The 26,529-nt window shown below is 40.3% G+C and overlaps 1 protein-coding gene across 1 annotated transcript in view; it reads left to right on the top strand.

The window, feature by feature from the left end:
• The window catches only part of tenm1 (teneurin transmembrane protein 1), a 212,891-nt gene that overhangs the window by 53,997 nt on the left and 132,365 nt on the right, over positions 1-26,529 (top strand). Inside the window, 1 exon segment of the mRNA XM_034223176.1 lies at positions 10,304-10,542. Within this exon segment, the coding sequence (XP_034079067.1) occupies positions 10,304-10,542 (239 nt within the window).

Here is a 26,529-nt window from a genome sequence, read left to right as displayed (position 1 = left end):
CTTTTGGGTAGTATTTAATATTCACGCGCCCTCCTCTCTCCTCTCTCACATTCCCAGATACACTACTAATCTAATGATTCAAATGTTTTGCTATCACCATGATGCTGCTGCTGTTATCAGCTCAATCTCAGGCGTGTGAGATTAAAGATTTATCATGTATTTACAAACTTGACACAGGGGATCGTGCGCATGGAATTACAAGTGATGCGGTGACCTCAAAGAAATGTGTATAACATCTCTCGTTGTCAAGCGCACTTCTATTTTCCTCGAAGCGCATTTGATAAATCCGTATTGAAACGTATTGACGTTGCGTCAGCGGAGATTAAGATTGTTTGAAGTGTTCATGGATTTCCTTTTCAGCTGCGTATCTGTTATGTTTCTGGAGAGGCTAGCCTGTGTGAGGGGAAGGATGCAGATATGGATATTCAATATATCTGACTGGGTCGCATACTGGGTTGTTAGGAGGCGTAACAAATGTTTGGGACTGTAAATTGACCGGTGTACAACCAGTTCCCCTCCTCCTATCGCTAAGAAGGGAGAATATTTGATCCACACTCAGTTGTGGAATGTAATGTATAAAGTACTTTTCTTCAAGTATTGTACCTAAGTACACTTTTGGGATACTTGTACTCGAAGTAAGTATTAGTTGTATGCTTCTTTATACATTTACTCCAATATATTTTGCCAATATTGTACTTTTTACTCTGTTGCTTCTATCTGACAGCTTTATTCACGTTACACATTTAGATAAGCTAATACAAAATATAATAAATAAATACTAGTAATTATAGGTTAAGATATCCAGCAGCAGTATATATCATTAAATGAGCTCCACTTTTACCAGCTGTGATAGACACATTGCTGCACCAATAGTTATAATCAAGTAAATTAGTACATTCTAAACTGGGCCGCTTAATGAGTACTTTGGTACCAAAGTATATTTGGATACCAAATTGTACTTTCACTTCAGTCAGATGTTGAATGCCAGACTTTTACTTTAACAGTGTATTTTTACAATGTAATATTTCTACTACTCAACATTTAGCTTTTATTCACAGAAAACCATTTTTTTTAAACTCGTGACAATATATCTTTACCAATCAGTGTTGCTACTTTTACTTAAGTATAACATTGGAGTACTTTTGCTACTATTGGTGCGGCTACACATCTAAAATAAACTTTTATACACACACAAGTACGGAATATCTGCATTCACCTGTTTCCCGTGTGCGTAGGCCTCAACCCACACACACACACACACACACACACACACACACACACACACACACACACACACACACCACACACACACACACACACACACACACACACACACACACACCCACACACACACACACACACACACACACACACACACACACACACACACACACACACACACACACACACACACCCACACCCACACCCACACCCACACACACTCACACTCACACTCACACACACTCATTCTCACATATCCAGGTAGAGACAGCCTCTGGGCCGTTCGACCTCCCGGAGAGAGGGAACTCTCATTTTCTTCCTGTCTCAGGGGAAATCTGCCCTCTGATATGAATTCAGAGCTTCCTGGGCGTCGCCCCTGGATATTGTCTGAGAAGATCAAAGGCAGGCAGCCAGGAAGAACAGTGGAGCATTTTTTTAAAACATCACACAAGAAGAATGGAGTTCCACACGCGTTGACAAATGCAATTTCTTTAGCTGGATTCTGATCCCTTTTGCTCTGATCCGCCTTCAGCTGAGCAATAAAAGCACCTCATTGGACCCGACCTGTGTACTGGCCTCACAAATATGAGGGTGTATGCGTGTGTCTTATGTGGGCAAACTCCGAGCCGAGCTATTTTTGTTTTTGCGTGTTCGTATTTGTCCTAGGTTTATCTCTGGCCTTTACAGAGTTGAACTGCCGTTGACCCTTAGGTGTGTTGTTGCTCCATGTGCATCCTGCTGTGTCCCCCATCTGACTCACCGCTTTGTGCAAACGCTTGATGGGTGGGCAGTGGGAGGGGGGGGGGGTGGACAGTGAAGGATGGATGTCATCTGACTCAAGTTAAAGGGTCACATTATAGACACATGGGAAGAACAAGAAAAGCAAGAGACTGAAGATGGCTGGATATATGGAAACATAGATTATTTCAGTAAGGAATAAGGACATGCTCATTTTACCCTAAATTAAATCCATTATTATGGAAGAGCATTAGGAACAGGCATATAAGAGGAAGTTGATTTGATTTGATATTGTAACTCCCCAAAGTTTAAATGTTGAAAATAGAGTTAAACTTTCACTATTAAATATATTGGTTTATTCTCACTATTTTGAAATGGTATGCAACGCTATTCTCTACATGTTGTATTCATTAACAGAATGAAGAACAAAAATGCTCTCCTAAACATCATTGAGTGCTTAGAGAGAATATCTGTCACTGTGGTGAGATGTCTTTAATGCGCTGAAAACAGTCCTGAATCTCTTTCTACTTCTCTGCTTTTATTGTATACTTTAATTTAATTCATTTGCCTCTTTTTGTGTTGCTGTAATGCATGTTTTCCCTTATGCGAAGCACTTTAATTTGCCTCTAAACTCCTATAGAAATAACTTTGTCTTGCCGTGCCTTGAGATAATTCCAGCAGTTCCTATGCAAACCATTATGTTTAAAGAATGTTCTTGTAATTTGCATGACACAAGGGCTGTTCTCTGCTTTATTCTGTCATGCAGCATGATAGAGAAACTCATTTCTGAAAACATTCAGCCCACCGGCAGACTTTTGCTCTTGTTCTTAAAGTAAAATCCATCTCCGAGGCTGCATGTGAGAGTAAAAGGCATCAGAAGATGGATGTGTTTCTGCCGTGTGAGAGGGCGAATAGCCTGGATGTAGTCTGTTGTCCAGTGACACTGTCAGTCTGCTGTCTGGCCCCACTTTAATGGCCTGTCCTCTGAGGGCCCTTCAGAGACCACGCTTCTAGCTGCATCCTGTGACCTCACACCCTCGCTGCACGGATAGAATAACACTCTGGCAAGGCTTCGCGTCTGCCCCGAAACATCGCACTCTCAGCCGGTATTAACCCTCGGAGAGCACCTGGGGCAATCGCTTGTCTGAGAATTACAGGCTCCAGGATATCTTTTCTTATGGAAATACACACACAGTGCAGAGGGAAAAACAAACCATGAGTTTTGTTTCTTTGCCTCTGATGTTTTTTCTCCAATATGTAGCCTGTTCTTTGTCTCCCCACACCAGCAGCCAGAACAAGCTGGGGCCGTTTATAATTACCTGCCTAGATCCACTTTTCCAAATTGCTTGATTTCCTAACCCCAATATTTCTGCTTCCTCATTTGACACCCCTCGCCCTCCATTATCCAAACACAATATAGATGAAATGCTACCTAGATTAATTGCCCTTCAGCTTACTTTTACTATCATCGTCTTCCATCTAACATGCTCTTTTTCATAATGAAAATGAACCTCATCTCCCGTTAACTAATACAGCCGTATGACTTAAGTAGTCGCTTTGATGAGTCAAATAACTAGGTAACTCATTGATCCTTGGCTGCCAGGGCTTTTTTATTCTCTTTCATATCAGCGCTGCATTACAGTGGCTGCTCATAATGTTGCACCAGAGACGCACACATTGTGCTTGCTCTCTGATGAAGGACTCGGACTGGATGAGAGCTTTTCATTTCATATTCTATTTCTTATAGTGTGCGGTGGATAAATACAAAGCAGTTTGTGGCAAGGTTGCTTTCTATTGTTTAACTGGCTACACTTCACTGGGTGAATAATGTCCGTGTTTTACATTTGTCACATATATTGCTCACCCCAAAGAAGAATTTATGGTGGAGCGTCAAATAAATTGAAAGAGTCGTACCACTTAGGGATTTTCTTTGGCTACTTTTCTTCCTCGATTTTAGCTTTCCGGATTAATCTTTGATGATGCATTACTCGCAACTTTAGGAGACCACTTAAATTAAAAGCGCACAAATGCAGCAACACATGTGGGATATTAAAGGCTTTACAGAGTTGCGTAGTTGTCGACGGTACTGAGAGCTTTTTGCAACAGGTTGGTTTTGAGAGGACTGGATTTTCACGCAGAGGCAAAGTAACACACTCTGTCCTGAGTCACATTTCAATGCTGAGCCAGGCTGAGTGTGTCATTATAAACTAGCAGGAGAGGGGTCTCCTTTAAAATCCCCCACCTCGGGGGCCCTTTAAATGAGTTTCAGCCAGGCGTGCTGCAGAGTGAGGCTGAATCCCACTGAGTGCAGATTATTATAAATAGAATCAGAGTAAGATACTAGATAGCTGAGAAAAAAGGATGTCCATGCTGTGCTAAGCTAATGGGTGAAAGATTGAACCGCTGTCCCAGATATTGTTTCCGTATTCACACTCTAATCTACTTAAAAAGACAATAACAGGGGTCCCACTGGTGGCAGGTAGTTTGTAGGACACACAAAGCGAAGCGGCTCCCTCCTCATAGGATTAGGACAGCAATTAACTGGCCTCTCACTCAACCCCGGCCTTAAATAGTGATAGACTAATCATAGTTTGCTGATTGAAAGTTTGGGGATTTCTCCACATTAGGGAAGCTACAATGAGGACAATGAACAGGTTATTACATTTGTTACAACAGTGTTATCAATTACACCAGAAGAAGTTATTCAGTGATGACATTCCTGAACAGAATGCCACATTAACTGTCAGGTGTCAAATTAGCATGTGTTTTAAATTAGCTTTGAACCAAATCCTCTGCCATTATTCTGTCAGTATTTCTTTCCAGTGAAATTTGTGAAATTTGCTGTAAGGAGCAGACATTTTCAATGTCCTGGCGTCTGTCTGACTAAATAGCCTACACAACACACTTACTATAGTTTATTTATTTGATAAAAGTGGGGCACTGATACACAACGTGAAAGTAATCTAAATTAATTGTATTTTTAAATTGAACAGCAACGGTGGTTGGCATGTCATCTAATGCAGTGGTTCCCAACCTTCTTTGTCTGGTGTACCCTTTGAGCTGCTCTCCATTCTACAGTACAAGTACTAAACCCTTTGTAATCATATTTAACCCAACTGCTCCTTAAATAGAAATCACTTGCATTGCTCAACCTTATTACAAATGCATTTAAATTTGACATTTACACTTATTGTCAGTGAAAAATAATAATATTAGGAATCAATTCTAGTAGTTTCAATTCTTTTGTTAAGACTAGCTTTTAATGAGACACTTGAGCTTGCTTGTCTTTTATAAGCATTGTTAGCTCTGGGGGTAGGACACCAGGATTATGAATAATGATTTTAAATGTTTTTTTCTATGGAAATATATTGCAATCCCTAATCTTTCTACGTACCCCCTGCAACCAATCAGGCACCCCTAGGGGTCCCCGTACCTCCGGTTGGGAACCGCTGTAATGTATAGGCAGTGGCGGTTCTAGAACATTTTACATGGGGTGGCAAAGGGGGGGCAAGAGTTCATGCCAGGGTGGCATGGGACGGGAGGGCGGACAGTAAGTGGTACTTTATACTGTATATAACCTATTTATTGTTAAATCATGCCCTCACACAAGTGTTCTTAATGCACAAGAGAAACAAAGGTGTTCAGACAAACAATCTCAAATATAGTATAAAACAGCAGAAAATACTCATGATACCCTAGAATTCAGTTTACTGTAAGTACAGTAAAAGTAGTTATAATTAAGTACACAAATGACATCACCCATCTCTTTAGAGAGCTAAAGGTGACCTGTGCAGCAACACCTTTCAACACCTATTTCTCAGTACTAAGAGCTGCTAGATTGTGCTGCTGTAGTGGAATATGTAAGGAGAATAAAAACATACCATGTGGTCCAGGTGGAGTCTCATCTGCCTCCTGCCTCTGTCCCTCTTTCTGACACTTCATCTTTATTCCTCACATACATTTCTTCTTCTTCACTAATGTCTTCATATCCTCCTCTTCCTCCTGCTCTGACCCTCCTGGTCTCTTCATCTCTCTTTTCCTCTTTCTGTTCGTCCTGATCACTTCTCAGATATGTCTTTTTGTTGTTGTTGAATCACTCCAGCTACTCTGGCCTGCAAGAGTCTACTTGTGAAAAGCACTGGTACAAATGTGTGTATAACTTTACACGTTAGGGCCATGTAGCTAATAAGTAGCATATAATAAATATAACATCAGAAAGTATTTATTCTTTCACACACAATGACGTCACAGCTACCCACAATGCAACGCGCGCCATATATTTTTTTATAAAGACGCCATTTTTCTGGAGGTGCAAAAATCCTGGCGATGCTAATATAAACAGCTAGCTAACTAGCCAGGCAGAGCGCACTCGGTTTTTTTTCTGAATTAACGACCGAAGAAATCGCTGCATGTCTTCGGATTACATCTCTGGACTTGAGGGGTGTGCTCTAGGTCGTTACCAGCGTAAACTACAGCTGTGTGGGTTGTTGGATGTACAATGTATGGAATTACGACCCTCAAAAGTGGCCTTCGGTCGATTTTGGCAGCATCTACGTCTATCTTCTGGAAACACCAGATGAATACCCCACTTGTCACAATAATATTATCATGCCAATGCATATATGTGGTATTTTAGAGTTGACTATATTGATTAAGGAATAGACTATGATATTCTGTAGGCACCTCGCGTGAAATGGTTTGTAAAAACAAAACTAGTGGAAGGAGAAATGCTCCCAGGGGAAGCTGATCCACCTTCAGCTGCTGGGACATTGCAGGTGCTGTAATTCTCTTTGCTTCTTTCTCAATGATCAGACTTTTGCTCTCGCTGCAGCTCTTCTCGTTTGCGCTCCTTCATTTTTTGTTTTCGATTTTGACACAAACTTCCCAGGTGGGCGGGACTTTCAGGGGTGCGTCCCCATTGGCTACTCAGTTTTTGAGTGACAGCCCACTACACCACAGATCATACAGTGCAACTCACTCATGCAGCAAACTCCGGAGTCCACTCGGCCACGTTTGTGTCGGTGTCTCCTGGGGGGTTTCATGAACATATCGGACTTATTTTATGGATTGCTGTGCATTATACTTGTGTTGTGTAGTTCATACTTTATTCCAACTTTAAATATTTTAATACCTGAACACACTGCTGCTGTAAAATAATTTCCCAATTTGGGATCGATAAAGTGTTTGTCTGTCTATTGATTTATTTTATAGATTAAAAAAACACATCTATATGTTTTCAAGCTAAAGGTGATACACAATATAAACTGTATACTGTTATTTTTTCAAATACATGTTACATTTCAAAAGCATATATTGCTATGTTTAGGACAAACAATTAAAGACTGCTTTAATTTAACAAATTCTACAATATAAAAGTGGCAGATTTGCTTTATTATACAGACCAGACCTAGGCTGCATACCAACACAATTAGGAACATGCTCACATCTTACTATGTTGGTCTGAAGAGCTGAAGCATTCACACACAATGGATAAAAACTGTGTTGTTTCATTCTATATCCTGTGAGAAAATGATATACATTTAGCATTACAAATTTGACATACTATTCCTAGCCTGAGGAAGATATGAATAATCAACAGATTTGAATGGAATCTCTAACATTTTCATGTAGAATAAAGACAAAAGAGTGATTATACAAATTACATTTATTGAAAGATGAAGTCTCTAAGAATGTTCTAAATAAAAGGACATAAAACAAAAAGGTGGATAATAATAACATCTATTAAATGTATATGTAAAGACATTTGGTCAAATGAAATTACACTGAGCCAGTGATAACAGCAACGCCCAGCATGGATGAAGCGGGGGCAGGTCTTTCTTCATGCCCCCCCCCCTTTTTCTCTTAAACTCTTAGTTTTGCTTGATTCTGAGAAAGTGTTGCTTTATCTTTATTAAACAAAACTAATCCCACATAACTACCATCTGTTTTAAAGAGTACCTGACCTCCCTTTATATTAATAGAACAATAATGTCATTGTTAGCTAATGAATGTTTCGATGCTGAACAACGGCAAAAAGTTTTCATTGGTCCCTCTTCTTTAGAGAAGACCAGGAAATGATGGATACACGGATCGTGTTCAAATCAATAGGCACGCAATGATTCTAAATAATAATGATCAGACACTAAACACAGATTAAAACTAAAGTAACAAACCTGTTTTTAAAATGTAAGAAGTAGAAAGTACAGGTATTTGTGTTAAAAATTCGAAGTAAAAAGTCGTCAGAAAAATAAGTAGCGGAGTAAAGTACTGATACCAGAAACATGTACTTAAGTACAGTAACGAAGTATTTGTACTCCACTACTTCCCACCTCTAGTGTTTATGCTTGAATATGAGCTGCTATCATTAGCATGATAACTAGCAACAGTGCATGAGCCTTGGGAGTAACACGGATGGTGTCATTATATAATTCATTAAAAGCACTCTCCCGATCTAGCATACCCATTGTAGTATTTCAGTGTTAGGGTATAATTAGCTGCTTCATCCTGCTTTATATTGGATTGGGGGAAGTTTGCTCTCCAAAAAGCCCGGCCAACACCCCCAGATAGCGTTACGTTTGCCAAACGCATCATCATCTGAGCCTTTTCTCTTGTAACGTTAAAAGCCAAAGCATGCTTTTTGAAAACCTAAGCCAAACACCAAGGTAGGGAGCGAAATAAGAATCAGGCTCTTTTCCCCTTATATATAAGACAGCAGCGCTACACGGAAATAAAATATTACTTTTCCATAACCTGCTCCCTCTCCCTCATATCCTCTTGTCACTCTGCCTTCAACATTACAATCTCTTCGTTCATTTCTCTACTCTTTGTTCTTTCTCTGTATTCTCTGCCTGTCTTATCGCTCTGAATCCTCACTTGAGAAAGACAGTGAGTTGCACCTTCTTTATTTCATCCTTTTGTGTGAGTTTGCATCATATTTGCCTGCTAGAAATGTGTATCAAACAGTATAGAAACCCAAAATGTGTTTTTCTACAATAGCATATTGATACATTACACATTGTAATTATGTGAAGTGTTTGTTTTTGATTGAGCTAAGGATCCACTGTAATTACCAATGAACATCTAATTATATTGTTTAAATTCAATTAGGTTGGGTTTAGTTTGTGTTGAAAAGCAGGTCGAGCAGCAGCTGCTCTCCTTCTCATCTTCATCACCAACTTCCTCTCTTCTTTTCACTCTCTCCTCTTTCTTTTCCTTTCCCCAAGCTGAACTCTGATTGAAAGAGTCTTTCATTTATATTTCTCAGTGAAAAAAATAAACAAAGTGTCAACTGAAATATGTATGAAAATGTCCTGGCCACTATAAAATAATCCTGCAAGGAAATACAGAAATATGTGTACCTTATTTGAACAAACATTTCAACACAAACTTCATTGCAAAAAACGTTAACATTAGCTGGCTGGGTAGCTAGTTCATTCACGAGCTGTACAAAGTCTTTAACATAACAAAAGCAAGTCATTTAAATTACACTTTTTTATAAAGCTCACATCTGTTGTGCACTTTGAAGGCATTCATAGCCAATTATAATGCATTCATAACGCTTCATGACACCATTCATGAAAACACATAATTATTTCTGACTATATCCCTATATAAAGGGTCATAAAACACTATAAAACAATATTTGACCCATATAAGTATGTTATGGATGCTTTTGACTAGTTATAAAGTAGAGGTGTTTTTAAATGCCATTTTATAATATGTTTCTTAATGCTCTAAATGTCTTTCATTTTTGTAAAGCGCTTTGAATTGCCTTGTGTTGAAAGGTGCTATATAAATAAACTTGCCTTGCCTTGATGAGGCTTACACTACATTATGAATACCTGTAAAAGAAAGGACTCATAGTGTGAAAGAGATTTAAGTAAAGTGAAGTACATACTGCTGCTTTTTCATAACCTCTCATTGTTGGTGGTAAGTAAAGAGTAATGCATGTGCATACATTTAAAATAATCTATGCTGCATAAGTGATTATTATGCATGAATACGCATTACACATGCAAGAACAATTATTGCATATATGAATCCTTACCACCCGCAATGAGACATATGCCAAAGGGTCAGGAAGTAGCCTATCTATGTATGTTTTCCTGAGAATGGTAACTTATTTTTATTTCTAGTTAAATTGCTTTCTGCTCAGCTTTCAATGCAATAGTTTTTGTTTCTCTTCGCTTCTTTTTCCAACACAGTGTAACCTGTGTCGGATGATCTTTAAATAAACCCAGTACTATAAAGATAGCTGTATTCTTCCACCCAGTGGCATTTCTCCACTTTCTGGACAGTTGTATCCAGATGAGAATGACATTTTCTTTTCTTTTTTCTCAAACAGACACTTCCTGTTCAAGCAGGGCTCTGGTTCTTCGGCTCTACTGTCCGGGGCGGGGCAGGGTTACCCCCTGACCTCCGGGACCGTGTACTCCCCCCCACCCCGGCCCCTCCCTCGCAGCAGCGTGACCAGACCACTGTTTACCTTCAACAAACCTCACCGCTGCTGCAACTGGAAGTGCACAGCGCTGTCTGCGTCGCTGCTCACCCTCACCCTGGCCCTGCTGCTCACATACGTCATCGGTGAGTTACAGCACACACATCAACTATCGAGCTCTCACCATTCTCTCCGTGCATAGCTGAACAGGGAGATGTGCTTTTTTACTCTGAAGGTGTTGGCTTTAAAAACAGCAGGCTATGTATTCCAAATGTGACCCTCTCTATGTATACAGTCCACATTTTAAATGAGCTGTCCTGGACTAAAGCGCACACAAATGGTAATTATTCCATGATGAATACCCACATCCAGTAAGTCCTAAGTCATGCAGGGTTTTTATGTCACACACCCACAGCTACACAAACACACTCTTTTATTTATATTGAATGATTCAGGTTTCTGATGATTTTTCATTTACGTTTTTCCTAGCCTATTGTTTGATGTTTTTTTTCAAAAACTAGTTTGTTTAACATTTTAAACTATATTGGTAGCTGTATTGATACTTTTCCTTGAGTAAATCCTCTGATCAGTTCCTGAGAGTCAAACTAATTTGGTAATTAACTTGGATCTTTTAAATCTAGCAAGTTTCTGGAGTTATCTGGAAGATCGTCGGCTGATTCTGTCAATGTCAAACCCCAAAATGTATTCATCGATCCCCTTCGAATTCCCCTTCCACCCTCAACCTTGGCCGGGCCCCTCCACCTCGGCACATCGTTTTCCCTCCTCCGCCTTAAGAGCAGATATCCCAACCCTCCACCCAGCCGCTTAATTTCCCTCCCGTGGTGGTGCTCAAGGTCACGGCGGAGCAGGCGGGGGTTCGCATTAATCACTCACACACACACACACACACACACACACACACACACACACACACACACACACACACACACACACACACACACATACATCACAGGCAGACATCACACACACCGGCACACACTGGTGAATCCATGCAGATTAATCCCCAGGCTGAACCATGCTATGCCATTAATGTCCCGGCCCCGGTAATTAGTGCATTAGTGAGGAGTGTGAGTGATGACTCGGAGACGACATCACCTTTTAATTGGTGTCATGCTCCACTCCTGCTTGGCAATGATCGATCTCCGTGTTGACATCACCATGGCAACGGCACCAAGACGTATGGGATGTAAGCATGGATGATATGTTCGCCTGTAAATCAAAGATATTCAAATGTGAAGATTAAAGCGGTCATGGACTTAATGTCTTTGTCTGGTGGGAGAGGTTGAGACACAGGCCACCAGATGATTAGGTGCCCTCATTACATAAGGATTCAGTCATTTCAAGAAATTAATTAACAAACTCTCACATAGGAGGAGGAGCGAGGAAAAGAGAAATCTTCGCCAATAGTTTGGCTTTTTTTCATCTCTTCATCAAATTATAGCCATGCTGATATTTATTGATTTGAGTCTGTCTCTCATTAAATCTGGTTCCTATTGAATATTAATTCCTATTATCATAAAAAGTATAATAAGACCCTGAATTAATTATCATATTTAAAGTCTTTAAAATATGATAATGACTATGATAATGAAGGACTCTTATTCCAAATATAATCAGCTCCTGCTCGTGGAATTCTATTGTACTTACTCAGGCAGTTGTTATAGTGTACATATTTAATATTACATTTTTAATGATACTGTTTCTCAGGAAATAACTATATATTTATTATATTATTGTTCATGTTTCTTATACGTTTGTCATGTTACTGGCCCATAACATGCATTAAATGTGAAACTAGATAAGAAGTCAACAACACTTATTCATTTTCAGGCAAAGATTACAATTGTTACCTTGTTTCCAGGACCTCAATTATGACCTTTTGTCAGACAATAGAAACAATGATTACATTGTCTTGGGTTAAAGAAAATGTAATGGCCAATATTTACATTTGTTATACATTAAAAGACCAAATGATGAATGATGTTATCAATTATAGATAGATTAACTGATTCAAGAAGATTAACCAAATAAATATTCCGATTAAAGCCACAACCCTTATCCCTATGGCCCTGTATTGTTAGCGAGCATGATACTGCAGATATTTCTGACTGAATCAAGACATACTTGGCAACATACAAAATAGAAAGGACATATTCCTTTGCAGTCTTGCCAGGCTGGAGCCCAACATTTCCGATTGCTGGAGATGCTTCTCTTCCTTGGTGTAAATCATCTTCGCGCAGCTGTTACATTTGGCTGAATCTTCCCTTCTTTTCATGACACTCAGCCAAACTTTACACTTCTTGCCGCAGTCATCCGTGGCTCAGCATGTGACGGTGCTGATCTCACGTGCTAAGTGGAGGGGCTGTGTGACCAGTAGAGTAACAGCGGGGTCTTTGCAGCAGAACTCTTGCTGTAATAACTCGAAAAACACATGTGACATGATGATTTGTAGCAATTTATTTTGACAGTTTGGAACCAGTTATCACCTCACCGACTCGTTCTTATTAAATTGGGTAAGAGTAAGCCTGGCAAATAATGAGGCGATCATATTATGTGTGAAATTAAGGTTTCCAATTAGCAGTATAATAGGAGGATGCATGATTGTAGAGATAATGCTGTGCCTAAGTGATTGCAGCATACTGTATGCCTCCTGTTGTGATTAGCTAAGGCAGCCCTTTTCTCTTTCTTCACTGCCCTCTCTCCTCCCCCCCCCCCCCCCCCCCATGCCCCCTGGTGTTGCAGGGGCTGCGAATAGCTTTGTTAATTTGTTTATCTCCCAATGTACCCCTCCCTCCTGCACTCGTAGCTTGTTATTAAGCACAACACGGCCATCAGATATGAGAAGCAGGCATTATGATAGCGAACGGGGCATTTAAGGAGAGATAGAGGACAGATAAAGATTGCATCTTGAAGAATATTGCTACCGACAACGGCACCAGTAACTCATTTCCTATTCTAAGTTCTTCCTCCGTAAAAAACCTACTGACTATTGCTCTATCATGCTGTCAAAAAAAAAGAAAGCTAATTAGAGTATTTTCTGTATTAATGAATGTCTTGCTGTTTTAAACAGTTACAAGCCATGGTTGTCAAATCAAATATGAGGAGGAGGTGGGATGTGTCAGTTATGAAAGATAATCATCTCCATAGCAACAGGGAGAAGCTTCTGATGCAATTGAAATGAGCAAGATGGAAGCAACTGGCAATCAAATAATCACCTCCAAATCACATTTCAGTCACACACACAGGGACACAGACAGTGTTACGCTGAGATCTTCTTTATAGTTCTGTTGTGCAATATGTGCTGCTTCAGGGGTCCTGGTGGTTCCATAAAGAACCAAATGAGTCGTTAGTGGCTCTAAGTTCATTACTTTCACGTTATTTCTTTCAGTAAATCTGCTTTCACAGTTTGATGGCAATTTAGAGCATTTCCCTTAAAGTTAGCCATTATTAACAGGGGTCAAACTGGGAGCAGTCTCCGGAAAAAAGTCTGTGTGTTTATTAGAAATACAACTTTATTTCCATTATCAATCTATGTGAAGATTATTGCCTGATTTGGTTCCTCGGAGCCTGAGGTGATGCCTTCAAATGCCTTGTTTTGTCCAACAACAGCCAAAGATAGTGAGTTTTCAAGAACATGATACATGATGATTTTTGAAACATGTTTGCATTTTTACTTAAAAATGTGCACAAAACACAAATGGATTATCAAAAAAAATTGCCTTTATGTTTCTGACGACCCACTTAATCACTACCTTTAGATTTTTTGGATCAGTTGGACAAACAAGCAAGGAAATGTTTTGAAGAAGGAATTTGTTTAGCATTTTAGAAATTATATTTGTTTAATCACTAAATGAACATATTGATTGATTTTCGGAATAATCTTTAATAGCATGCAGCCCTACTTTTAACAAACGATATGCTTGAATGCTAAGAGTACTTACTGTTAGTCACTCCCTCTTGATCTGTGTTTCTCCTCCAAACGTCCTCGCCGGCCTGGTCTGTCTCAAAGCACCAGGCTGATTATAACTTATCATGAATTAAGTGCTTGTTCTATTCAATGCTGTTGACCACCATGGCTAGCAAGTGGAAAAAAACATACTACTGAGAGCTCAGAAGCACATAATGCCAACCGTACATTACATCAAGAAGTAATTTACTTTCATACACTTACATTTGACAACAATATGTTGCTATATGCCTGTAAGGATCTACGGAGAACTTGGAGCGTCATTATTACAAAGGATTCCTTTTCCTTTTTCTAGCTTTCTATTTACATTCAGGAGCTCCAAGAAAAATGACATTGATAGAAACAGAACAACAGCGCTATATGTCTTATTTTGTATTCATATAATAAACAATACATCCAGACAGTAACTTCAGTTAAATGCTAAAGATACAAAAATACTGTAAGCCACCCTTAGCTGTTGCATTCTTTTTTTAAGAGAATCAAAATGTGTGACCACAGACAAGCACGTATGCAACATGATGGAAAGTTGCTGCATCTGCTGATGGTCACACTAGAGGTTATGGTGTAAACACTGGCGTCTCCACATTTGCTATAGCCTGCTGTCACTATTGCAGCGCTAATGTGAGACAGAGTGAGCCTATTGGCAGTGATGGATTTAAAATAATCTGGACTATAATTAATACGGTGTGAGGAGGACTGATGATTTATAATAGCCTGATATTTTACATGTGTAAGGTAAAAAAGACTATTAAGGAAGATCTTGTTTTACAACTAAGCACAGGAGCAACATGCTTTTACTCTTAATTCTAGATGTATATCAATAGACCTTTTTTAAAGCAGGCATATTGACTTGTCATAGTGTAGGATAAGAACAGATGACATGTATACCATAGCAATTGCTCAGTAAAATTAAGTGTCCCAGTAAGCTTTTGAATTGAGCCAGTATTATGACTTACTATCTCATTAGTATGACTTACTAAATAAAATGAAAAGCTTACACTTGCTACTAAATAAAAGAAAAGCTTACAGCACCAGGTCTTCACAGGCGGTCTCCCGTTAAAGTTCTGACCCAGCCCGACCCTGCTTAGCTTTTAAGTTCAGATGATCAGATGAAAATTATATAGTAAATCATAATAATAATAATAATCATAATAATAAGATAGTATAATGATAAGATAGTAAGTCATAATAATAAGACAGTAAGTCACAATAATGCATGCAGGATACAGTACATTTTTTTCCCTCTCAGTGGCTGAAATGGGCTTCCACAGGTTTCAGGTACAGCAATGGTCCAACAATGATTTTTACTAGAAAAATAACAGTGGAACTGCTTCCAATGTGTAGGTACAGTAGCTTGAATAACTATGCCAGTTTTCTAAGCAGTTTCAATGTTATGAGTAGTTATTTTATTAAATAAGCATACATCAGCTGAAAATATAAATAAGTGACAAACTAAATTAGCGGCCAATATAGACTAAATACTGTATGTATTTATGCCGGTACATAACGGTACCCCCAATGTTGCGAATGGTTTAGTCCTTACCTGCGCTAAGGTTTACTTTGACTTTAATTTGCCGTGCGTATTTAGCGTGTTAGATAGCATTAACACAGCATATATTGTAGTTATCTTACATTAAAGGTGGCTAGCAGACAAACAGCTAAAGGAAGAGAGAAACAAAAAGCAAAGGAAGGACATTTTTTGTCAGAAGAAAGGTGAGTTACTAGCTAAGCTATAGCTACATCATATTTACATCTTCTGTAAGCTAGCACTTGTTTGACAGTTGTAGTGAGTGCGTTTTGTATGACTGTGGAGACCCAGGGAGGAACCATAGACTGTATATATAAAGGGAGGAACCCAAGAAGCTGTTTTAGAAACCAAAAAAAAGAGCGAAAACAGAAACAATTAGCTTTTAATTACTTCTAAATATAGCTAAGAAAGCCCTTGAATCGTTGTTGTGTGGGGGTGGAGGAGGCAGCAGCAGCTGTTATGTGGAATGGAGAGCTGTTAGCTAATGAAAGCACCTGAGGAAAGTAGCTGATGTCTGCTCTAAAAGCTGTTAGATTTGATGCACAGGCTCCTCTTTGAAAAGAGAGTGCTCAAGGCTTCTGGAAACTTTTTAAATCTAGCGACAAAGTTGTAAACACCAGAGAAGAGCAGAGCTGCGTTTGTCTGCGAAAATAGGCTGAATTTATTTTGTGGTACACATTTTTAGAAAAAGTGATGTTTTGAAAGTCTACCTTAGACTAAGTGTATAATGTGATACACCACCACAGATACAGAATACTGGTAACAACATAAGACAAAGGTAACTCATGCAGGATACAGACTAATGGCTCCTTATAATACATTAAAAGTGTGACTGTTTTGATGTAGTAGAATACCTTTTATTAGCTAATAATATAAGCCTACATCCTGATATAGTGATAACAATTAGATAACAACTCAGAAAGTTTGTATCAAAAGGACTTTTTCTCAGGAGATATTTTGACTTTGACCCAATTAGGCCATAAGGTGAACCCTGTTATCGTTTCATCCCGCTCCACAGAAGTGGAACTACACAATCTTTAGTTCATAAAAAAGAACGAGTCATGCTTATCCACCAAAAAAAAGTTCGTCGCTAAAATTCCTGTCAATTCTTCTGGGCACGTAATTATTGGCTGAACTAGTCCCTTCAAAGCGTAATAATATCTTGGTCAAAAGTAGTGCCACGGTCCGTCACGTGATCGTGCTACACCAATTGGGTAGCTGCATATACCGGTATCAACAAACAGATTTGGAAAAAATGGCGACCGCCATGGTTTCATCGAGTAGCGGGGACGAGGAAAACGCACCAGAAAGTCTCAAAAAGTCAAAATTATCAACACACAAACATTGTTACATGCATATTACGTCTGTGAAGCACGAAAAGATTGATTATTTTACCAATACAAGATGGAATACGTACAGGACAAGCTTACAACGGTGGCATTGATTTTGAAGTAACAAATACAATATTATCATATTACAATAATAATAATTATAATATATATATATTATATATATCTATAATAATCTATAATAATAATAATGTAATTCATCAAATTATTATATGATGAATGAGTAAATAAATGAATCATTGGTATAAGTACTGCATTTTATTGATCTAAATTACTTAACGTAACAAGTTAACCTTCTTCTTGGACGCAGCTATGTATGAAATCAAGTCATGTTTATTTTAAGAGTGCATTTAACGTGTACAGGGTAACAATAACAACAGACAGACAGACAAAAAGTCCTCAGTCTAATGGAATAATCCACGAGCTCAGCCAATGAACCTAGCGATGCGAACATGGTAGTCCAGGAATGTTGTTGTAGCTGGAGTTGGCTGATAAACGCTGCTAGCCAATGTTGATTCGATGGTCAACTCTGTTCCCAGATAGTAAAACCTCTCACAAATACCGCGTATATAACGCAAATACCTCGGACTTAGTGATGTATTAAGACATATGACAAAACATGACATAAAACAAGCATACAGCACTGTTTAGAATCCATTTGGTCTGGTTTAGCGTAACCATGTAGGCGGCCATCTTTCACTTCTGTTGACAATATGCAGCTACCCAATTGGTGTAGCACGATCACGTGACGAACCGTGGCACTACTTTTTGACCAAGATATTATTACGCTTTGAAGGGACTAGTTCAGCCAATAATTACGTGCCTAGAAGAATTGACAGGAATTTTAGCGACAAACTTTTCTTTGGTGGAAAGGCATGACTCGTTCTTTTTTATGAACTAAAGATTATGTAGTTCCACTTCTGTGGAGCGGGATTTCTTTTTTAAAGGACTTTTCGAGGTTCACCTTGCGGCCTAAATAGGAAAAACAGTTGAACACATTAACATAGCATTTAGCTGCTTTATGGCGCGTTTCCACGGCAGCGGGTAGCTCGCTTTAAGCGTGCCGAGCCGTGCGGGGCCCGTTTTTGGTTGCGTTTCCACTTGGCCTAGTTTTGGCCCGGGGCTACTTTTTCACCTTTTTTCTGGCCCGACTAATGGCGCGTTTCCACTGCAGCGGGTAGCCCCGTTTAAGCGTCCTTAACCGTCCTCAAGCGGCCAGGCCGGTTTTTGGTGGCGTTTCCATATAGCCTAGTACCGGCCAGCGGGTACTTTTTCCCTCTTTTTCCGGCCTCATAAAATCGTGGTTCCCTCAGACCAGGGCCAGGGCTGAACTAGTGACGTCAACACTCTCGACTGCTGATTGGTCAGAGAGAATCGTCACAAGATTGCGCGCGAGTTCATCCCTAGCGTCGCATATATATCTAGAAGCAAGCTTGCAGCGTTTTTATAAACAGCATTTTGTAAACGGATGAGCTACAAAAATGGCTACGTCTAATAAGAAAAGCACACCGTGGTCGACCGAGGAGGTGACGACGTTCCTACATCTCATTGGGGATGATCAAATCCAGCGGGAGCTCGACGGAACAACTCGAAATGTGAACAAAAACAAAGCCGATCGCCCCGCCTACACTGCGTTGCTACCCCAGGTCCTAAACTGTAATGGAAATGCGCCACGGCCTGGGCCGGCCAGCGAGGCAGCCCGAGGCCAGAGCGAGGACGCTTAGGGACTAGAGATGTTAAGATTCACCGATTCGCATCGGTGCACCGGCATAAACGTTCAAGATGCGAGTGCACCGGTTGAAAGAGTGCACATCGGCTACAGTTTGGGTTGAACCGGGTTGAACTCGCGATGCATCGATTGCGTAGCGTCTTTGCATCGGTAAAAAACCGATTCATTCATATAAAATCCCCTCATCTTGTCAACGCTCAGCAGAGACGATCTTTGATATTTGCTTTGCCACTACGGAGACCGAGAGTCTCAGTTATCAACACACACGGAAGTTGAGGAGAAAGAGAAACACAGCGCACCGAAAAATACCTACAAATCAAACGTTTGGCAACACTTCGGATTGTTCAAGAAAGACGGTGTAATAGTCCTTTATGCTATATAGTTGACCGCAGGTCATGGAGAGTAATAAGGTATCCGTAGACCTTTGTATGAGGTATCTTTATTACTTAACAGGTCTACAGCCATGATACATAGATCCGTCCTAGATGCGGGCTTGCATACACACAGTATCACTCCGCAGCCGCACCCCATCAGTAACGTCCTGATGGTATATGTGTGCGGCACTATATACTACAGACGGTCAACTTGAAAAATCGCTCGCAAATTGTTAACGGTGCCGAGCCGCTTTAAAGTACACAAGTAGTACGAGGAACTTAGCGACGCACATAAAGAGGCGACATGGGGTCTGCGGCTGAAAAGATAAACCTGAAAGTTAGACATACGAGTTAAATCACTCAGTGAGGTGTTCTGTCAGAGAGAGAGTGGTGTTTAGTTTACAGCAGCCTGTGACGGCCAATAATAATGTAAATGTCTTCCTTACTGTAAGCAGTTATGAAATACCTGTTTGTGAAAGGTTATTTGTGTTCTTTATTGTTCATATAGAACCCACTGCTTTCTGCTCACTGGTGAGTTAGCCTATGAATGAGTGTTAAGCACATCAGGCTGGCAGCTGTATGGGCATTGCACTATGGTAGCTGTTATTTTCACATTGTTAATCATGAGCAATGCATCCTTACATTGTTGGATGTGGACTGTGAGGTGTTATAGAATTGTACTCTGGAGAGCTTTTAAAGGTAAAAAAAATAAACGGCATGATGGGATGTGCAGTACCAAATATGTAAAGCACTTTTTTGTTAATGTATGATTTGCTGCATATAAGGAATAAAACAAAAATCCTCTGTCGTACCATATTGAAGTATCATTATTTTTGCATCGTGTTGAATCGCATCGTATCGCACCGAATCACATAATGTTGAATCAAATCGTATCTAACTGTATCGCAACAGGGGTGAATCGTATCGTATCGCATCGCCTGGTGTTTCAAATGTATCGTTAATGTATCGTATCGTGGCAACGTATCGAGATGCGCATCGCATCGGCCTCAGTGATGGAGATGCACATCCCTATTAGGGACGCTTAAACGGGGCTACCCCGCTGCAGTGGAAACGCGCCATAAATCGTGGTTCTAGGGCCAGGAACAACCAGGCTGAGTCGGGCTGAGTATGCTAAACTAGAGAGAGAATCACTGGCAAGGGGGCTACAACTACAACAAGATGAACATATTTGACCGTGATTTAATTGTAATACACGTTTCAAAATGATGCCGAAGTAACAACATACTGATACCGGTTAGTAAAAACCATGAATTAATGCTTTGACAAGTCTGCAGACAGACGGCAGGGGAAAAACCCTTTTAAAATGCGTGTTTTCTAAATGTAGCTTGGCTAAGCTAACGTTATATATGCTCCGACCGTCCACACTCACAACAACGGCCTATACAGACATAAATAAACCAGCGACTGTATTCGCCATGACACAGGCAGTCTGTGGTTTGTACTTGTTTAACTTTTGTCAAGTTTCTGAACAGATATGAGTGCTAACGGCTGTGTTGTTTTTCTGGGGCTCTCATTGAAGATGACGTCACGGCTCCGCCTACACTGCGTTACTATAGTAACTGCCCCAGTTCCTAAACTGTAATGGAAGCGCAGCATTAAAGTGAGCCGGGCCTAATAAGGCCTAACCAAACCGAGCGAGGCCTGCAGTGGAAACGCGCCATTAGTGTGCTGGGACTGTGCATGCTGGCTCAATTATTATTCATCTTTAATCGCTATTGGTAACCACTCTACTTTTCTTTCATGGGATGTCAAAATGTCTGTTAATCTGTACAGTATAAAAAAAATGCCTACTGTTTTAGTGACAGGCGAACAAAGAGTAAGCATCACTTATCACAGAGGTTTTGAAAGAGAGACGGGCCTCCCCAGGAGGCCTCCGGAAAGTTTCAGGGAAGACTCGGTGAGTAGAAGTGGGAAAAAATAGGACATGAGTTCTCCAAAGAAGATCATATGGAACAGTGTAAATGTGTGTGATTTGTGTGGAGATAGTTTAGAGATACAGTAGTTTTGGGACATTTTTAGACAGAAGAATACTTTTTAATGCCTTGCGAGTCACTTATTATTTGGTTTGATTGATTGATTGAAAAGTGTATTAACAGCTTGTATATTGGGTACAGTACAGTACAGCTCAAAACATACAATTGTTAAGGGGATGCAGACCAGAGAAAGACTTTCGTCTTGTTTACATCAGGGTCCCCCATTTTCCAATTCATCATGTCATTTAAGACATATAAGACATATTTGACATACAGATGGCTTATTTACAATTTTCATTTTAGATTTCATTCTAATACATCCTAACCGGACATTTAAGACATACCAAGTCTACAGATATACAGTTAGTAACAGAGTCTAAAATGCGAGTATATACATAGATGGGGGGGGGGGGAAGCTGTCCATTGAACGACAGGTTGAGATTTGTACCATTACCGGGGCCAGTTTTGCAATGCTCTCCCCCGAAGGTGCTCTTTAAGAGAGGTTTTGAAGGTAAGTATAGTTTTACTTTCCTTTACAGTTGTGGGAAGAGCGTTCCACCTTGATGTGGCATAATTGCGAAACGTGTATTCCCCCTTTTTTGTGCCAAATCTGGGTTTCACATGATTTGTGGAGCTCCCTCTGGTGTTATGATCATGGTATTCCTTGACCTTTGGGAATAATTTTGACATGTACATGGGTACCATAGAGGTGTAGTGGATCTTGTAGACCAGGCCCATTGCAAGTAGCTGTACTCTGTCGTCTACTCTAAGCCATCCTAGGTTGTCAAAGTGGGCAGAGGTGAGGTGGGTTCTAGATGAAAGGTCAAGCAGTAGTCTGACCAGTTTATTTTGCGATGTTTGAAGTTTTATTTTTAGCGCCTTGGAGGTGCTATGGTACCATGACGTGCAAGCATAGTCATAGTACCCTTGAATGAGTGCTCCTGCCAGAGTTTTCAGGGTGTTTTTGTTTACCAGAGAGGAGATCCGGTATAGGAATCTAGTTCTTTGATTGACTTTTTTTATTACATTGGTGCAGTCTGAAGTTTTCTTAAAGAGCAAAATGTCGGTGCGATCAAATTCCATTATGAATTATTATTATTATGAAGTTCCAATAGAATCAGAACACCTTTATTAGTCACACAGAGGGAACATGTACGTAACCTGTTACAGCAGAAAAGAGCCAAAGACAGCTTAATGTTACCTAGAAGCATGCATACAAATGTATTAAAGTAAAACAAAAGTTATAATAGAATACAAATAAAATACATTAAAAAGTTACACAATTTACAAAATACACATCCTGTAACAGTTCTGAGGATTTAGCAGCCAAGTATATATTGCACAGTTATTAACGGCATATATATATTGCACATATTGCACATAGTTGGTTGGTATTTAACAGCAAGGGGTGTAATAGTCTGTGTTGCTGTGTGTGTGGGGGTCTACTATAGGCTACCAGGAAATGAAACTAAACAAATTAACTAGGAGATTGGGGGTGGGTTAGCTTTTTCCATGCTATGCCTGAAGTCACGCTGCTTGATTCAATTGTTTTGACCTGGTAACAACCGTAGAAAGTTACCACAGATTTAGGGTGTCAACTAAAATCATTGGTCCTTGGTTTTAAATATGCATCAATATACACTCATATAAATGACTGGCTATTTGTTTTTGCTATAGTAGCAAATTAAATACCTGATAAATCTGAGTCACTCGCGTTCAAAATAATCATAAAACTGGTGTTGTCAAGAAACGTTTATGCTCATTGATGTGCAATAACATCACAGTATTGCAATATGGAGTTGCTTCCATAGTATACTTTGCCATCTCTCTTGACAAATATATGTTGTCTCGCAGTATATATTGTCATATTCCTCATCCCTGTTGTCAGGCATAAGGGGATAAAGCCTTCTTTGGTCTGCGGCTGGTGGTGATCCAGCACTGCTTCTCACTCCCCAAATAGCCCCCTAGCTCTGTCCGTCTTCAGCACCAGTGCTCCCAGCTCTCATTAGTGTTTTAGTAAACGCACATACAGCAATACAACTTTCTTTGAAATAGAGGTAGAAAAAAAATGAATATTGGTTTCAGTCTGGACTCTCTGGAGCGCTTCAACTTTTTTTTTTTTTAGCCTAAGGCGCTGACAGCAAATGAGGATTTATGTGCTGTTGCTATAAGGAACATTGCAATTACAGTAACTTGGTAAAGAAGTAGCATCAGAGTTAGTACATTGTTGTGTTGTATTTTTTATTAAATGCATTTTTTACAAGTGAGATTCAGTCTTTTTATGTGCAAGGTATTTAGGAAAATATATCCACTCCTTGGTCAGAATATTGAGCAGAACCAAGAAGCAAAGACTTTGAAAACATCTCTGTGAAAGACATGCCCAACATAAAAGGATAGTCCAAGTCTAAATTGGAAAAAGCTTAAATGTGCTGATTCACTCCGCTGAAGATCTCCTACTTTTATTCAGTCTGGGCTGTGCCAAGCACACCACGATGGTCTGCAGCCCAATCTGCAGGCCATCACACACACACACACACACACACACACACACACACACACACACACACACACACACACACACACACACACACACACACACACACACACACACACACACACACACACACACACACACACACACACACACACACAGTAATGCACTTTGTGAGGGCTACACTCAGAAGAACCTCCACAACATAGTCATTAAGGGCCATCCGTGTTTCTGCAGTTGGAGGTGGGTGGTAAGGAGCATAATGTGCTGAATGCAAAACTGTGGAAAGCAACAGACTGAGATGATGAAGGCCTCAGTGGAGAGAACAGTAACAGGAGCTGCAGTCTGTTCTGATGGCAGGTGGTGGGCAGAGGTAAAGTCAGGGGGGGGGGCAGCTCAATCCGGTGACGGCTGTCAGATTGAAGCTGTTGAGGTTTTGTGTCGGGTTGTCCAAATGAAGTGTTACCTTCTCACAGAGGCGGGATTTTGAACAGGTGGTCCAGTTTGTCTGGGATCAGCGGCGGTCCTCTTCATTGTGCAGAAGGAGGGCAACTGGCAACCAATGATCTGCTCAGCAATGCTGAGTGGGAAAGATTGGCTGCTACAACTTGTTTCCAGTAGGGCCTGGAAACTACTGTATAACCCTTTCTATTAGGAGCGCACTGGCTCAGCACAGTTCAGTTGGTCACAGAAACGCTGTCACACGCAGCGACTCAATCACAGTACAGCATTGCTGCTGCTGCTTTCTGCCGATTTCTCTTCATCTCGACAGATGTTTTCAATCTCTTCCATAATCATAGCTCACACTGAGGCAACTTTCACCCTTGTGTCACTAGATTACATATTGTCTAGATGTGTCCCCTATGTGTTTGCTGAGCAGTTATCTCGTTACACCCGAGGCTCTATTTCAATATTTCATTGATATCGTGACATGAGACTAGATATCGTCTTAGATTTCTGATATCGTAATATCAGATGAGATCATATGCACAAAACAAATGATTATCTATCATACATTTTAGTTATATTATGTGAAAGCTCCAATAGTCACGTTTTCATTTATCGGAAACATTGTGATATTTGATTTTCTCCAGCCCTGGTTACATGTAACAGACTTATGTATTTAAATACAAATACATTAAATAATATGTATAAAATGATTACTTTTCCTTTTATAGGGTATTAGTCATCTTTACCTTGCATTCCTAATCTGCCCTTCCCAACACTGGTTGTAAGGGTACTGGATGTGTCTATATGTAAAGTTTCATATTTTCAGTTTTGTGGTTTCCAAAACAAAAAGATAATTCCATAATTGATTGGTGTTTATTTAAATTGGAGCACCAGAGATGTTTGTTGATTTTGGTTGGCAACCAGCAACACACTTGTTATCCTCCCTCAGTTTCTCTTCACTTTTTATTCATTAAAGCATTTGCTGATCTTGTTTACTGTAAACTGTGATGATGTTCAAAATGTTTTTGAGGCAAAAGGACAGAAAATTGGTTTGAACTGTTCGGCTCTTTTTATAAAATGTTTTTATTTTAATCTTTAAAAAAGAGACAGGAAGCCGGCTTGCATACATGTGTATCTGATTCAAAATCTATAAGTGTATATTGGGATTGTGTGTCTGTGTGGTTGTTTTTGTTTGTGTGTGTGTGTGTACTCCTCACCCACAACATCTTTCAGCCAGCTGCTTCATGCCTCATTGGGGTCTGTATTGATTGGTCCAGTTTCTCTTTGTTTTCGGTCCTCTATTTGGCCGTCTGATACAGCTCTAAGAAACCCGCTGGCCTTTGCTAAAAGTGCCCTTACAGCTACAGGAGCCTTTGGTAAAATTGCTAAATGGCCAGACAGACTCCAGTCTGAAAGCTCTGAATGGCGAGAGAGCCCTTTGGTAAAATGTCTCCAGAAGGTCAGCGAGGCTGCAATGCAATAGCCTCAATAGCTCCAATAGTTCAACAGGCAACTTCATGCTCACACGCTCGTGCACGCTCAGGGACGTGCACGACCACTGACTCACTTTACTTTCTCATCCTCTCTGTGACACACAAATGCAGTCACACGCCCACGCACACACACTCAGGGATTGATGTGACGGAGTTGTGAGTCGCCGTTTGTCTGCAGTGTTTTATTTCTCAGTGGCGGTTGGTGGCGACTGCCGGAGGGGAATCTTAACATGGCGCCGATCCCACTGCTCATTCAACACTATTCTGTCTGTTGTAACATGACTCAGCTTTCAGAAAAAAGGGACCAGATCAGTGAGACAGCGAGTGGGAGACAGACAGGGAGAGGGGGGGCACGCTGACAGAAAGGGGGCATGATTAGAAACGAAAGAATGGTAAACAGAGACGCGTGAAAGCTTTGATCTGTTGGGCTCGCTGTACCGTGACTAACCAGGCGACAGTGACAGCGGGTTTTACTGGTAAATAAACACCAGGATACGGTAGATCTCATCATTCAAGGAGTGCGTCGCCCACCTCCGCTCTTCATTTATCCGACATCTTATCCCTTTATCCAAACAGGACTTCCCATTCCAGAGGTCACGCAGCTGATGAGTCCTGTGCAGGGTCACACCAGACAAGACACTGCGGAGCAAGGCTACACACACACACACACACACACACGAGCAAATGTCAGCAGGAGCAGACATACACACTTAAACTCTCATGACAGTGGTATTAGT

Source organism: Gymnodraco acuticeps, unplaced genomic scaffold, assembly GCF_902827175.1.
Source record: "Gymnodraco acuticeps unplaced genomic scaffold, fGymAcu1.1, whole genome shotgun sequence".
NCBI lineage: Eukaryota > Metazoa > Chordata > Actinopteri > Perciformes > Bathydraconidae > Gymnodraco > Gymnodraco acuticeps.
This window is presented reverse-complemented; position numbering and strand designations above follow the sequence as displayed.